This window comes from Protomyctophum bolini, assembly GCF_963924005.1.
Source record: "Protomyctophum bolini genome assembly, chromosome: 4".
NCBI lineage: Eukaryota > Metazoa > Chordata > Actinopteri > Myctophiformes > Myctophidae > Protomyctophum > Protomyctophum bolini.
In genome coordinates, this window is record NC_137865.1 from 51,503,114 (window position 1) to 51,516,006 (window position 12,893).

Genomic DNA, 12,893 nt, shown 5'->3' on the forward strand with positions numbered 1-12,893 from the left:
CTCTGCCACCATCATTGGTACCAAGATGTTTGTATTTATGGGCATAGGAAACCAGGGGGTCTACAAAACCATCAGAGTGTTTGACACAAAGACAAACGCCTGGCTGGACACACCTTCTGCACAACTTCTACCAGAAGGACGCTGGTGTCATTCAGCATTTACCTACAATGGAGAGCTGTACATATTTGGTGGCTGGAACGGTAACCAGACCTTCAACGATGTGTGGAAATTCAGTCCAGAGACCTTCTCCTGGAAGAAGGTTGAGCCCAAGGGGAAAGGACCATGTCCAATGTTTGGCATGTGCTGTTGCATTGTGGGAGATCATATCATCCTCTTTGGAGGATACAAAGGATATAACACTATCTCTGATGAGCTGTTCATCTTAGACTTGAGTCCTTGTCTTAAGACGTTATGTAAGCTAGAAGTTATTCAGTACGCTCTGGACCAATCAGAACTCCAACACGACATCAGGTGGGAACTGGCAGCCATGACAACCAACGACAACAGACAACAACAACAACAATAACAACCGAGACCACATTCCAGATGACGGAACAGCAGAAAGATCAAGAAATGATGGATCAACATCTCATCCCACCTGATGGTGAGCCACCTCTCAGCATCACTTACTTATTTTTTTTTTATATAGGAAACACGCCGCCAGCACCCACAGCGTCCCGAGCGGGAATCAAACCCAGGACCTTCTAGCTGTGAGGCGACAGGACTACCAACTGTGCCACCGTGCCCCTCAGCATCACTTACTGAGATTCAAACCTCAGGAGACTCCTTCTCTCCAGACGTCCCACTGGGAGGAGACCCCCGGGGCAGACCAAGGATCACGTCCCACTGGGAGGAGACCCCCGGGGCAGACCAAGGACCACGTCCCACTGGGAGGAGACCCCCGGGGCAGACCAAGGACCACGTCCCACTGGGAGGAGACCCCCGGGGCAGACCAAGGACCACGTCCCACTGGGAGGAGACCCCAAGGGGGGGGTAACATATCTCCACACTGGCCTGGGAACACTCCGGAGGTCCCCCAAATCCTTTTACGATTGTCTTTATAAGAGAGTTGCATAATCTTACGCATGCCATTTGCCTCCATGTGAATGCACAACTGTCAAGGACCCCTTGAGGAGAAGATCATTCCAAATGTCTCACATCATCAGTACCTGAGGTGAGCAGCAGAGCCAGGGCCCTGGTACAGACACAGTACCAGCAGAGCCAGGGCCCTGGTACAGACACAGTACCTGAGGTCAGCAGCAGAGCCAGGGCCCTGGTACAGAAACAGTACCTGAGGTCAGCAGCAGAGCCAGGGCCCTCAGTCCCACCATGGTCACCTTGCAGTCGGCGCTGTATTGGGCCAACACCTTCAGGATCTGTCTGAACACAATAACAGGTGGACAGAGATTCAAATAGGGTGCTGTTCTCCCTGTGTCCCCTAGGGTAGGTACCCTCACATGTTCTCCCCGTGTCCCCTAGGGTAGGTATACCCTCACAAAAAACATGCAGTAATCCTGGTCTCTAAACTGCCTCCCCCTGGCCAGCCGGGGCGCCTGATGGAGGGGAAAGGAACTGGTTGGAATAACGTGTTCCTTCCACGCGCTACGACGTCCAACCAGGGAAACTCCCCCCTGTCAGGTGTAAAGGAGCAACTTGGACACTCAGGCATGAAGGAAGCATGAGTTCAAGTCCGTTGCTCTCCCCAGGTTGGCGGAGGGTGTGTAGAGCCCAGGATCACATTAGATAATTGACACAGGGGTGGATAATGGGTTACAAAATCGCGGGATAAAAATGATTAAAAATAAATAAAAATAGGGTGCATTTTGCATCCCAAAACACAGTTTATAATTAATTAAGGGACGCAATAAAACAACGACCTCTGCATCCACGGGATGCACTGCCGTGCTACTGTACTGTTTTTTTATTCTAGTTTATTTTGATGGTTAAAATAATGATTTCTTCTTCTGTTTTCTACATGGATATAAACCACATTATAACCATATAAAATGAAATGGGAGTTAAATGCTGCAATTTGTAAAGATATGACTCCTAACGTTGTTGAAGTGGGACTCATTAATGTCCCTGGGACTCATCTCTAAAAGACCGTCCCCTGCATCCTGGGACTCATTTCTAAAAGACCATCCCTGCATCCTGGGACTCATTTCTAAAAGACCATCCCTGCACCCTGGGACTCATTTCTAAAAGACCATCCCTGCACCCTGGGACTCATCTCTAAAAGACCATCCCCTGCATCCTGGGACTCATCTCTAAAAGACCACCCCTGCATCCTGGGACTCATCTCTAAAAGACCATCCCTGCATCCTGGGACTCATTTCTAAAAGACCATCCCTGCATCCTGGGACTCATCTCTAAAAGACCATCCCTGCATCCTGGGACTCATCTCTAAAAGACCATCCCTGCATCCTGGGACTCATCTCTAAAAGACCATCCCTGCATCCTGGGACTCATCTCTAAAAGACCATCCCTGCATCCTGGGACTCATCTCTAAAAGACCATCCCTGCATCCTGGGACTCATCTCTAAAAGACCATCCCTGCATCCTGGGACTCATCTCTAAAAGACCATCCCTGCATCCTGGGACTCATCTCTAAAAGACCATCCCCTGCATCCTGGGACTCATCTCTAAAAGACCATCCCCTGCATCCTGGGACTCATCTCTAAAAGACCATCCCTGCATCCTGGGGCTCATCTCTAAAAGACCATCCCTGCATCCTGGGACTCATCTCTAAAAGACCATCCCCTGCATCCTGGGACTCATCTCTAAAAGACCATCCCCTGCATCCTGGGACTCATCTCTAAAAGACCATCCCTGCATCCTGGGACTCATCTCTAAAAGACCATCCCTGCATCCTGGGACTCATCTCTAAAAGACCATCCCTGCATCCTGGGACTCATTTCTAAAAGACCATCCCTGCATCCTGGGACTCATCTCTAAAAGACCATCCCTGCATCCTGGGACTCATCTCTAAAAGACCATCCCTGCATCCTGGGACTCATTACATTGAAAACCTGTTGACAGAAATTAGCATCCGTGTTGATTTAGTCGACTAACACTATGACAAGAAATGTTCGTCGACTTTTCACTGAGGAAAACTAAATGAAAACTAAGCTACGATGACTAAAACTAAGACTAAATATACTGACAACAAATAAAAACTAGACTAAAATGTTAGGAAGGGACTAGTGGACAAGAGATCCAGTATAAGTCATTTTACACATTGGTTGCATGCTGAAAATAGCAGATCTACAAGCTCCTTGTGGATCTTGTAGACCTTCTATTTATAGCAAGTGTAAAATCAGTACAGTAAAATTACGACGGAATCAAAGGCCCAGCAGAACACATTTTAGTCGACGAAATCAACTGTAGATTTAAAATCTTAGTCGACTAAAAATAGACTAACACTAAAGGCACACATGTTATACTTTAGCTTTTGGAAAATAGCAGATCTACAAGCTCATAGTAGTAAGTTCTAATAAGCACAGAGTTTGTAGATCTACTATTTTTTGAAAAACCGTGAACCCAGTACCTCCCAGTACCTCCCAGTACCTCCCAGTACCTTCTAGTACCTCCCAGTACCTCCCAGTACCTCCTAGTACCTCCCAGTACCTCCCAGTACCTCCCAGTACCTCCCAGTACCTCCTAGTACCTCCCAGTACCTCCTAGTACCTCCCAGTACATCCCAGAACCTCCCAGTAACTCCCAGTAACTCCCAGTACCTCCCAGTACCTCCTAGTACCTCCCAGTACATCCCAGTACCTCCCAGTACCTCCCAGTACCTCCTAGTACCTCCCAGTACCTCCCAGTACCTCCTAGTACCTCCCAGTACCTCCCAGTACCTCCCAGTACCTCCCAGTACCTCCCAGTAACTCCCAGTACCTCCCAGTACCTCCCAGTACCTCCCAGTACCTCCCAGTACCTCCTAGTACCTCCCAGTACCTCCTAGTACCTCCCAGTACATCCCAGAACCTCCCAGTAACTCCCAGTAACTCCCAGTACCTCCCAGTACCTCCTAGTACCTCCCAGTACATCCCAGTACCTCCCAGTACCTCCCAGTACCTCCCAGTACCTCCCAGTACCTCCCAGTACCTCCTAGTACCTCCCAGTACCTCCTAGTACCTCCCAGTACATCCCAGTACCTCCCAGTACCTCCTAGTACCTCCCAGTACCTCCCAGTACCTCCCAGTACCTCCCAGTACCTCTTAGTACCTCCCAGTACCTCCCAGTACCTCCCAGTACCTCTTAGTACCTCCCAGTACCTCCCAGTACCTCCTAGTACCTCCCAGTACCTCCCAGTACCTCCCAGTAACTCCCAGTAACTCCCAGTACTTACTGGTGGACTCCCAGTACGTCCCAGTCCTTGGCAGCTCCCAGTGGTCTGGTCAACTCGTCCAGAGTGGACGGACAGATCTCAACCAGCCGACACAGCAGAGACCAGCCCACCTGGGGGGGTGGGGGGGGGGGGTGAGAAGGAACAATCATTGATTTATTGATTGAAATATTTATTAACAGTTTGTAGAATTACAGTACATTTCAAGCACAAACTCAATACAAAGACTGTTAACTGTGAGTTGGACGACCCAATTAAGCATTACACTTGTTTACAACAGGGTCCACATTGTTCAATTCATCAAAACATTTAGAGACATACAAATAGACACTTCTATGTCGTTTAAAGAACAGAACACTGTGAACAACCATTGATTACATCTGACCTCTAGTCTTAGGGCTCCAATGTCGTTACACATCTGCAGTCTGCTATTTTTTTTAAACCGAAGAACGACTGACACATAGAAACATAGCTTTTTCAGAAAACTGTCAGGATGTAGAAGACATTTATAGAATCTGATCTCAGGTCAGAATGGGTAAATTTCCCTGACAGTGCCAGCTCTTATCTCAGCGTACTGTACACACACTGTACGCTGCTATACTGAGCAGTCACGAGACTAGTATAATAACTCACCAGACAAAGCACAGGTGTGTCAGCAGCATGACTACACATAGACGGAATGTCTCCAAGGAATGCATTACTGTGACAATGCATTCATATTGTCAGTACTGGGCTAACATGCAGGGCATGAAAGAGATCTCACAGATCAGACAGATACTACTATAGAGATCTGCAAAAACTCAGACAGGATATATACTACTATACTATAAATGGTGCATTTATATAGCGCCTTCATCCAAAGGCACTTTACATAGAGTGTGCATTACATTCACCCATTCACACACACACACACCTTTACATAGACTGTGCATTACATTCACCCATTCACACACCTTTACATAGAGTGTGCATTACATTCACCCATCCACACACATTCACACACCTTTACATAGACTGTGCATTACATTCACCCATCCACACACCTTTACATAGACTGTGCATTACATTCACCCATTCACACACATTCGCACACCTTTACATAGACTGTGCATTACATTCACCCATTCACACACCTTTACATAGACTGTGCATTACATTCACCCATCCACACACATTCACACACCTTTACATAGACTGTGCATTACATTCACCCATCCACACACCTTTACATAGACTGTGCATTACATTCACCCATCCACACACATTCACACACCTTTACATAGACTGTGCATTACATTCACCCATCCACACACACACACACACCTTTACATAGATAGTGCATTACATTCACCCATTCACACACCTTTACATAGAGTGTGCATTACATTCACCCATTCACACACACATTCACACACCTTTACATAGATTGTGCATTACATTCATCCATTCACACGCACATTCACACACCTTTACATAGATTGTGCATTACATTCACCCATTCACACACCTTTACATAGAGTGTGCATTACATTCACCCATTCACACACACATTCACACACCTTTACATAGATTGTGCAATGCATTACATTCACCCATTCACACACCTTTACATATATAGTGCATTACATTCACACACACATTCACACACACACACCTTTACATAGATCGTGCATTACATTCACCCATTCACACACACATTCACACACCTTTACATAGATCGTGCATTACATTCACCCATTCACACACACCGATGGTGGGGGAAACCATGCAAGGCACCAACCAGCACATCAGGAGCAATCAGGGGTTCAGAGTCTTGCTCAAGGACACTTCCACACTAACTCTGGGGGAGCCCACAGGGATCGAACCGGGAACCTTGCGGTTACCATCCGGCCACTCTACCGCTGACCCACCGTCGCATCTATAAATGCACCATGTCTCTGTACTGTATGTCTGTACGTAATGTGTGTACGTCATTATTTTTGGGGGTCCTTGACATGAAATATTGAGCACCACTGATATAGAAACATGAGGCATTTCAGAAAACTGTCAGGATTTAGAAGACATTTTTTTTATATGTAATACAGTGATAACGGTATCTTACCTGCTGGACCCCTCTGCAGCCCATGTAGGAGGACAGAATGTTTTATATGTAATACAGTGATAACGGTATCTTACCTGCTGGACCCCTCTGCAGCCCATGTAGGAGGACAGAATGTTTTATATGTAATACAGTGATAACGGTATCTTACCTGCTGGACCCCTCTGCAGCCCATGTAGGAGGACAGCATGTTTTATATGTAATACAGTGATAACGGTATCTTACCTGCTGGACCCCTCTGCAGCCCATGTAGGAGGACAGAATGTTTTATATGTAATACAGTGATAACGGTATCTTACCTGCTGGACCCCTCTGCAGCCCATGTAGGAGGACAGAATGTTTTATATGTAAAACAGTGATAACGGTATCTTACCTGCTGGACCCCTCTGCAGCCCATGTAGGAGGACAGCACCAACATGAGAGGAGTGTGGACATCCTGGCCTTCAAACAGCTCTGCTGCTGCACACACACACACACACACACACACGCACGCACACGCACACGCACACGCACACACACACAAAATGGTCAAATATAAAGTTTTTTTTTTTCTCCAAAAACATCTGAAGCCCAGAAAATGTCCTCCAATTGTGGAATGACCACATGCCATGTCTGAGTGCAGTTATAAGCAGTTTCAGAAACATGCCATGTCTGAGTGCAGTTATAAGCAGTTTCAGAAACATGCCATGTCTGAGTGCAGTTATAAGCAGTTTCAGAAACATGTCATGTCTGAGTGCAGTTATAAGCAGTGGTCCCTTTAGAAACATGCCATGTCTTATTTTCATCATAACACCCACTTTCTTTAATACGGAATGTTCACAGTCTCCAGGTTTTCTTCTGAATATGTATGACAATTATTTAATAATAATAATAATACATTGTATTTACTATGGCAGGAGTCCAACTAGGACTATAGTGGTTCTCAAATGTTTAATTTACAAAGAAATCCATTTTGAGCGGGAACCCCTTTTGGTGTTAGCATTATGTTATGCTTTAGCTATTGAAAAATAGCAGACCTACAAGCTCATAGCGCGCCACCGAGTGGCGCGCTACGAGCTTGTAGGTCTGCTGTTTTTTTGAAAAATCTAAGAACGACTGACATATAGAAACATAGCTTTTTCAGAAAACTGTTACGGTGTAGAAGACATTTTTGGAATCTGATCTCAGGTCAGAATGGGTTAACTCTGAGTCTCTGACAGTGTTCTTGGTTCCATTTGAACACTGTCAGAGTTACAGACCTGTCATGGTCATTCAGGGTTTATGGTATAATATTTATGTCCAATCATTTTAGATTGGTACACAGATTTTTACGTCTGTGGCAAAAAATGGAATGTTGACAAAAATGTCCACCACAACAAGCCGCCATGAGGTGACCTATGACCTTATAGCCCATCATATCATAATTATAGAACATTGATATGATTGTGCTGGTAACGTTTTGTTTTAAACCCATTCGGAACCCATTTTGGTGTTGGCATCGTGTTATGCTTTAGCTATTGAAAAATAGCAGATCTACAAGCTCGTAGCGCGCCACCGAGTGGCGCGCTACGAGCTTGTAGGTCTGCTATTTTTGAAAAATCGAAGAACGACTGACATTTTTTTAGAATCTGATCTCAGGTCAGAATGGGTTAATCAGACCAGTGTGTGGTCCAGTGGAAACCTCGTATGAATCTGATCTCAGGTCAGAATGGGTTAAGGATAGCACCATGTCACTATATTTATTTATTTGTAGGTTGTGCGTGGTGTTGGTAACTCTTAACTTGTCATCATACATACTGGGGGCTCTTTTTAAATGTTTGTCCATGTTTTTGGTTTTAGTTTTTAGCTTGTGTTTTTAAATATAGGCTCTATATGTTTTATGTTGCACTGCCAATAACTGAGGGGAAACGATATTTCATGTTCTTTTGTATGCAAGACAGTACATAGGAAAATGACAAATAAAATGATTCTGATTCTGATGATGTTTTGTTTTCTCGTTTTGGTTATTTGTTGTCTTGTTCCTGTTAACTGTATTGTCCTGTCTGTCTTTGTTTTTGTTTTATGTTATGTTATGTTTGTTTGTTTTTGTTTTTTTTCTTGTTTTTTTTCACCCTTCCGTTTGCTTTGTTGTATTGTTTTACCTATGAAAGCCATGTATCTGTTAGAAGGGTAGGCACTATAAGCTTAGGCTTCAGCCTACACCTTTTTGGTCAATGTTTCTTTTGCAAAAGAAAAAAAGCAGGCACTGTATTGATTTGTTATAATGACCAAAATAAAAAAACTCTACTCTAAGACTTAGACTCAGATGTATTTATCCATTCTGAACTCTGGGCAGAGTTCTTGAAGAGTCATATGCCGAGTTGTCAGTACCCGGATTTGAACCAATGACCTTGTGGTCAACAACTCAAAAGGCAATTGTGCTTTTTTTTTTTTCTTGTTATACAGTACATTTCCATCCTCTCACTGTCCCTGTATTTTATCTGTATTCTAATGTTTAAGATCTGCATGTTCAATATGACTGTTTTTTTCTTTAAATAAACAAACAACAACTATGAATGTTAACCCATTCTGGGCGGGAACCCATATTGGTATCTTACCCCCTCAGGCCGGGAACCCATATTTGGGTTCTGTACAGTATGTACAGTATTAAAAAATGTAAATGTTTTGATGCTGCTATATAAATATTTGAAGTTTTTTTTCTTAGGCCTAAATGGGATAAACATGCCCGGAGAAGCCACTTGCAAGCCCCTGGAGGGTTTTTAGGCTTTCTCCTTCACATTTGTAATGTATTGACCTTGTGTATCATTTCCGAAATATTTTTGTATGTGAAAATAAACAAACACACAAACAAACAAACAAACAAACAAGAGCTCTACTGACTGAGCTACACGGACACAATCAGTTGTTTCATTGTAAACAACCAAATAATTCTAAAAAAAAACAGCCTATAGCAGACATGGCTATGAACAACACACCGGTAGCCAAAAACATTGGGGTTTTCATTGACTCAGGCCTTAGCTTTGACACCCCAAATAAAGAAAACCGTGCAAGCATGCTTCTTCCAATTAAGAAGCATAAATAGCTCAAATCAAGCCATTTTTAACAGTCCCCGACCCTAGAAAAAGTTATCCATGCATTCATCACTTCACGCCTAGACTATTGTAATGCATTATAAGGGCAGCGGTGGCCGAACGTTTTGCGGAGCGGTCTTGATATCGGAAGGTCGCTAGTTCGTATCCCCGGACCGGCACGTTAAAATTACCTGCCTTGGACAAGGCATTGAACCTCTACCATGAAATGTTCTATGAGCAGGGCCTGGCTGTAAACAAGTTCTTGAGCTTAGTCCAGTTGCCCTGGGTAAACATAGTACCTTTCCTTTCCTTAGTCCAGTTACCCTGGGTAAACATAGTACCTTTCCTTTCCTTAGTCCAGTTACCCTGGGTAAACATAGTACCTTTCCTTTCCTTAGTCCAGTTACCTTGGGTAAACATGGTACCTTTCTTAGTCCAGTTACCCTGGGTAAACATAGTACCTTTCCTTTCCTTTCACTATACACAGGCCTAACCCATAAATCCATTTCCCGCTTACAACGCTGCCGCCAGACTCCTGACAAACACAAAGGAAACGGGACCACATCACATCACTCCGGTCCTGGCTACACTTCACTGGCTTCCTGTTGTTTTTTAGAATTGACTTTAAAATCCTTTTATTAACATTTAAAAAGGTACAAATGGGCCAGGCACCCCAATATCTCGCTGATCTCCTACACCCCTATAACCCTCCCCTGAGGATCTATTATTATTATTATTATTATTATTATTATTAATAATAATAATTAATATAGGTCCTCAGACGGGGCTCTCCTAAAGGTTCCCGAGTGTAGGAGCCAAAACTGACCTAAAGCACACTTTGAGTGATTTACAATATTATTGCAATTTTGTTTATTGTCATTGTGATATAGTATCATTAGTATTTGCATTTTGGTGTTGTGGTTGGTTTGTTTACTAAAATATTAGGTGTCGTTTGTTGCAATATTTTGATACATTTCTGACTATACGGTGTTATTCTGAGCCATATAACAGCTACTGCGCATACGTGTGCCACTGTCCAGTGACCTCAGATACTAGTGAAAGTGAATTCAGAGTTGAGCTGATGCAACAGTGGAACGACACCGGTTTTTGACCGTACACTTCGCGAATTGTAAACTAAAGGAATCGTGTTTTTATTATTTTTTTCTTTGATGTTGTCAAGCCAGTTAATTATTTTCAAGTGGATACTTTTGCGACGCTCTATAGCGCCCCACTTTGGCCAATTGGATTAAGACTGGTTTCAGTACCAGTAAGACGCGCAAACGCGGGAAGCGAACGCAGCTCGTACATATTTGGGTTTTTTTAAGATTTATTTTTAAGTTATTATTTTTTTAAGTTAAGTTATTTTTCTTAGCCATAACCATATAAGGAGTACCCAAAGCAGCTATACGTCCACATATGGAGTGTGTTGCATCAATCACAAACAAATCACTCAGCTCCATATATGGGCACAAAGGGGGGACGAACGCACGGACAGACATGATCTGCTAGGTCTCATAGTAAGTGCTCACTGCATTCGCAACTATTTGGCATGACCCTCTACCATACTGTAAAGTGACATAAGCACATGACGCTGCATGCATGTATTTTCACAAAACAGCCATTTTCATTGGCTCATAAAAACTTCAGATTTTTTTTGTCCGTATGGGTCCAAAGTTCACATGCAGAAGTTTCCGCGCATTTTGATCAAAGATCCTACGAGGAGATACATTTGAACTGTTTTTCATATAATTCAAAATGGCCGGTGATCTAAAGGTCAGAGGTCAAAGGTCAGAACACGAAAGTTGTTCGGCATGAGAAGACACGCGTGTGTATCAAAGTGTCATTGCCGACGGGTCAAACGGTTCATGAGCTATATATGCACGTTCAACGTTTGCATTTTCAATTGAGTGCTACAGCGCCACCCTTTGGCCAATGGCCGTGGGCTTCGCGTCACCGCTTGGCAAGGCCCTCTACCGACTGCACGGTTCAGCCAGAACTGCTTTTTTTGTCGGAAGAAGAAGAAGAGAAGAAAAAAAACTAACAATAACAATAGAAGGACCAAGCAGTCCTGATAATAATATATCCTACCACAGTCGGTGTGCGCCAGGAACAGAACAGCAGATATAAGTTAATAATAATAATAATAATAATAACGAGTAAGACGCGCGAACGCGGGAAGCGAACGCAGATCGTAAATTGCAATAACAATTAGAATAAATTACGAATTAGTGTCACTCAGCTCCATATATGGGCACAAAAGGGGCCAGGTCCACAACAAACAAATCACTGGCCCCTTTTGTGCCCATATATGGAGCTGAGTGGACCTGGCCCCTTTTGTGCCCATATACGGAGCTGAGTGATTGCTGATGCAACACACTCCATATTTGGATAGCGGGACAGACACACGGACAGACAGACAGACGCACGCACAGACATGATCTGCTAGGTCTCATAGTAAGTGCTCACTGCGTTCTCAATAATAATAATAACAGATCCTACCACAGTCGGTGTGCGCCAGGAACAGCAGGTCTTGGATGATCTGGATGAGGGAGCTCAGCTGTCTGTCCTCCTGCAGGTTGCTGAGTCTCACCAGAAGCTTCCGCAGCCTGTCCCCCAGCTCCTCCAGGTTCACCATGGTCCGGATTCTATGTCCTCAGCATGTCCCCGTTCACCATGGTCCGGATTCTATGTCCTCAGCATGTCCCCGTTCACCATGGTCCGGATTCTATGTCCTCAGCATGTCCCCGTTCACCATGGCTCGGATTCTATGTCCTCAGCATGTCCCCGTTCACCATGATCCGGATTCTATGTCCTCAGTCTGTCCCCGTTCACCATGATCCGGATTATATGTCCTCAGTCTGTCCCCGTTCACCATGGTCCGGATTCTATGTCCTCAGCATGTCCCCTAATCCGGATTCTTATAGGTTTACATCAGGCTCTCTCTCTTCCATGATCTGTAGGCTATATCCTTTACACTGTACTTTACCTCCGCCTCTCTATAGCAGCTCCATATGATCCTTCAGATGCTTCCCTTCTTGTCTTCCAAGAAGAATCAGCTCACATGAATTCATTCAATTACGACCCGCCTCGGCTCGACTCGTGGCTCGACTTGTTCAGCCGTCAGAGAGAGAGAGCTTCCATGGTTTGGTGATAATGACAAACAGGCGGCGGCTGTTCTGTAGCAGGATAGAGACAGGCTCAGTCTGACTTGACTATAGGCTACTCTGGCGTGATTTCTTTTACAGTGTCTGTCAAAGACAGTTTGAAGTCAATATAATAAATAAACCCGGCCCCCCCGGTCGGCCCTCCTGGTCGCTGGTTTAGATGTTGTGTTGTTTGTTTTCCACGTCTTGTTTAAGTTTCCCTAAAAGCACAGATTGTTTCGTGAGGAGACAAA

The 12,893-nt window shown here is 44.3% G+C and overlaps 1 protein-coding gene across 1 annotated transcript in view; it reads right to left on the reverse strand.

The window, feature by feature from the left end:
- Positions 1-12,546, reverse strand: part of lrrk2 (leucine-rich repeat kinase 2) — a 121,430-nt gene extending 108,884 nt beyond the window's left edge. The window contains exons 1-4 of the mRNA XM_080760851.1: positions 11,996-12,546; positions 6,820-6,905; positions 4,352-4,461; positions 1,292-1,380 (exon numbers count right to left, since the gene is read on the reverse strand). Coding sequence (XP_080616977.1) covers positions 1,292-1,380; positions 4,352-4,461; positions 6,820-6,905; positions 11,996-12,131 — 421 coding nt within the window. The 5' untranslated portion in view covers positions 12,132-12,546. The remainder of the gene's footprint in view (positions 1-1,291; positions 1,381-4,351; positions 4,462-6,819; positions 6,906-11,995) is intronic.
- Between the last annotated feature and the right edge of the window lie 347 nt (positions 12,547-12,893).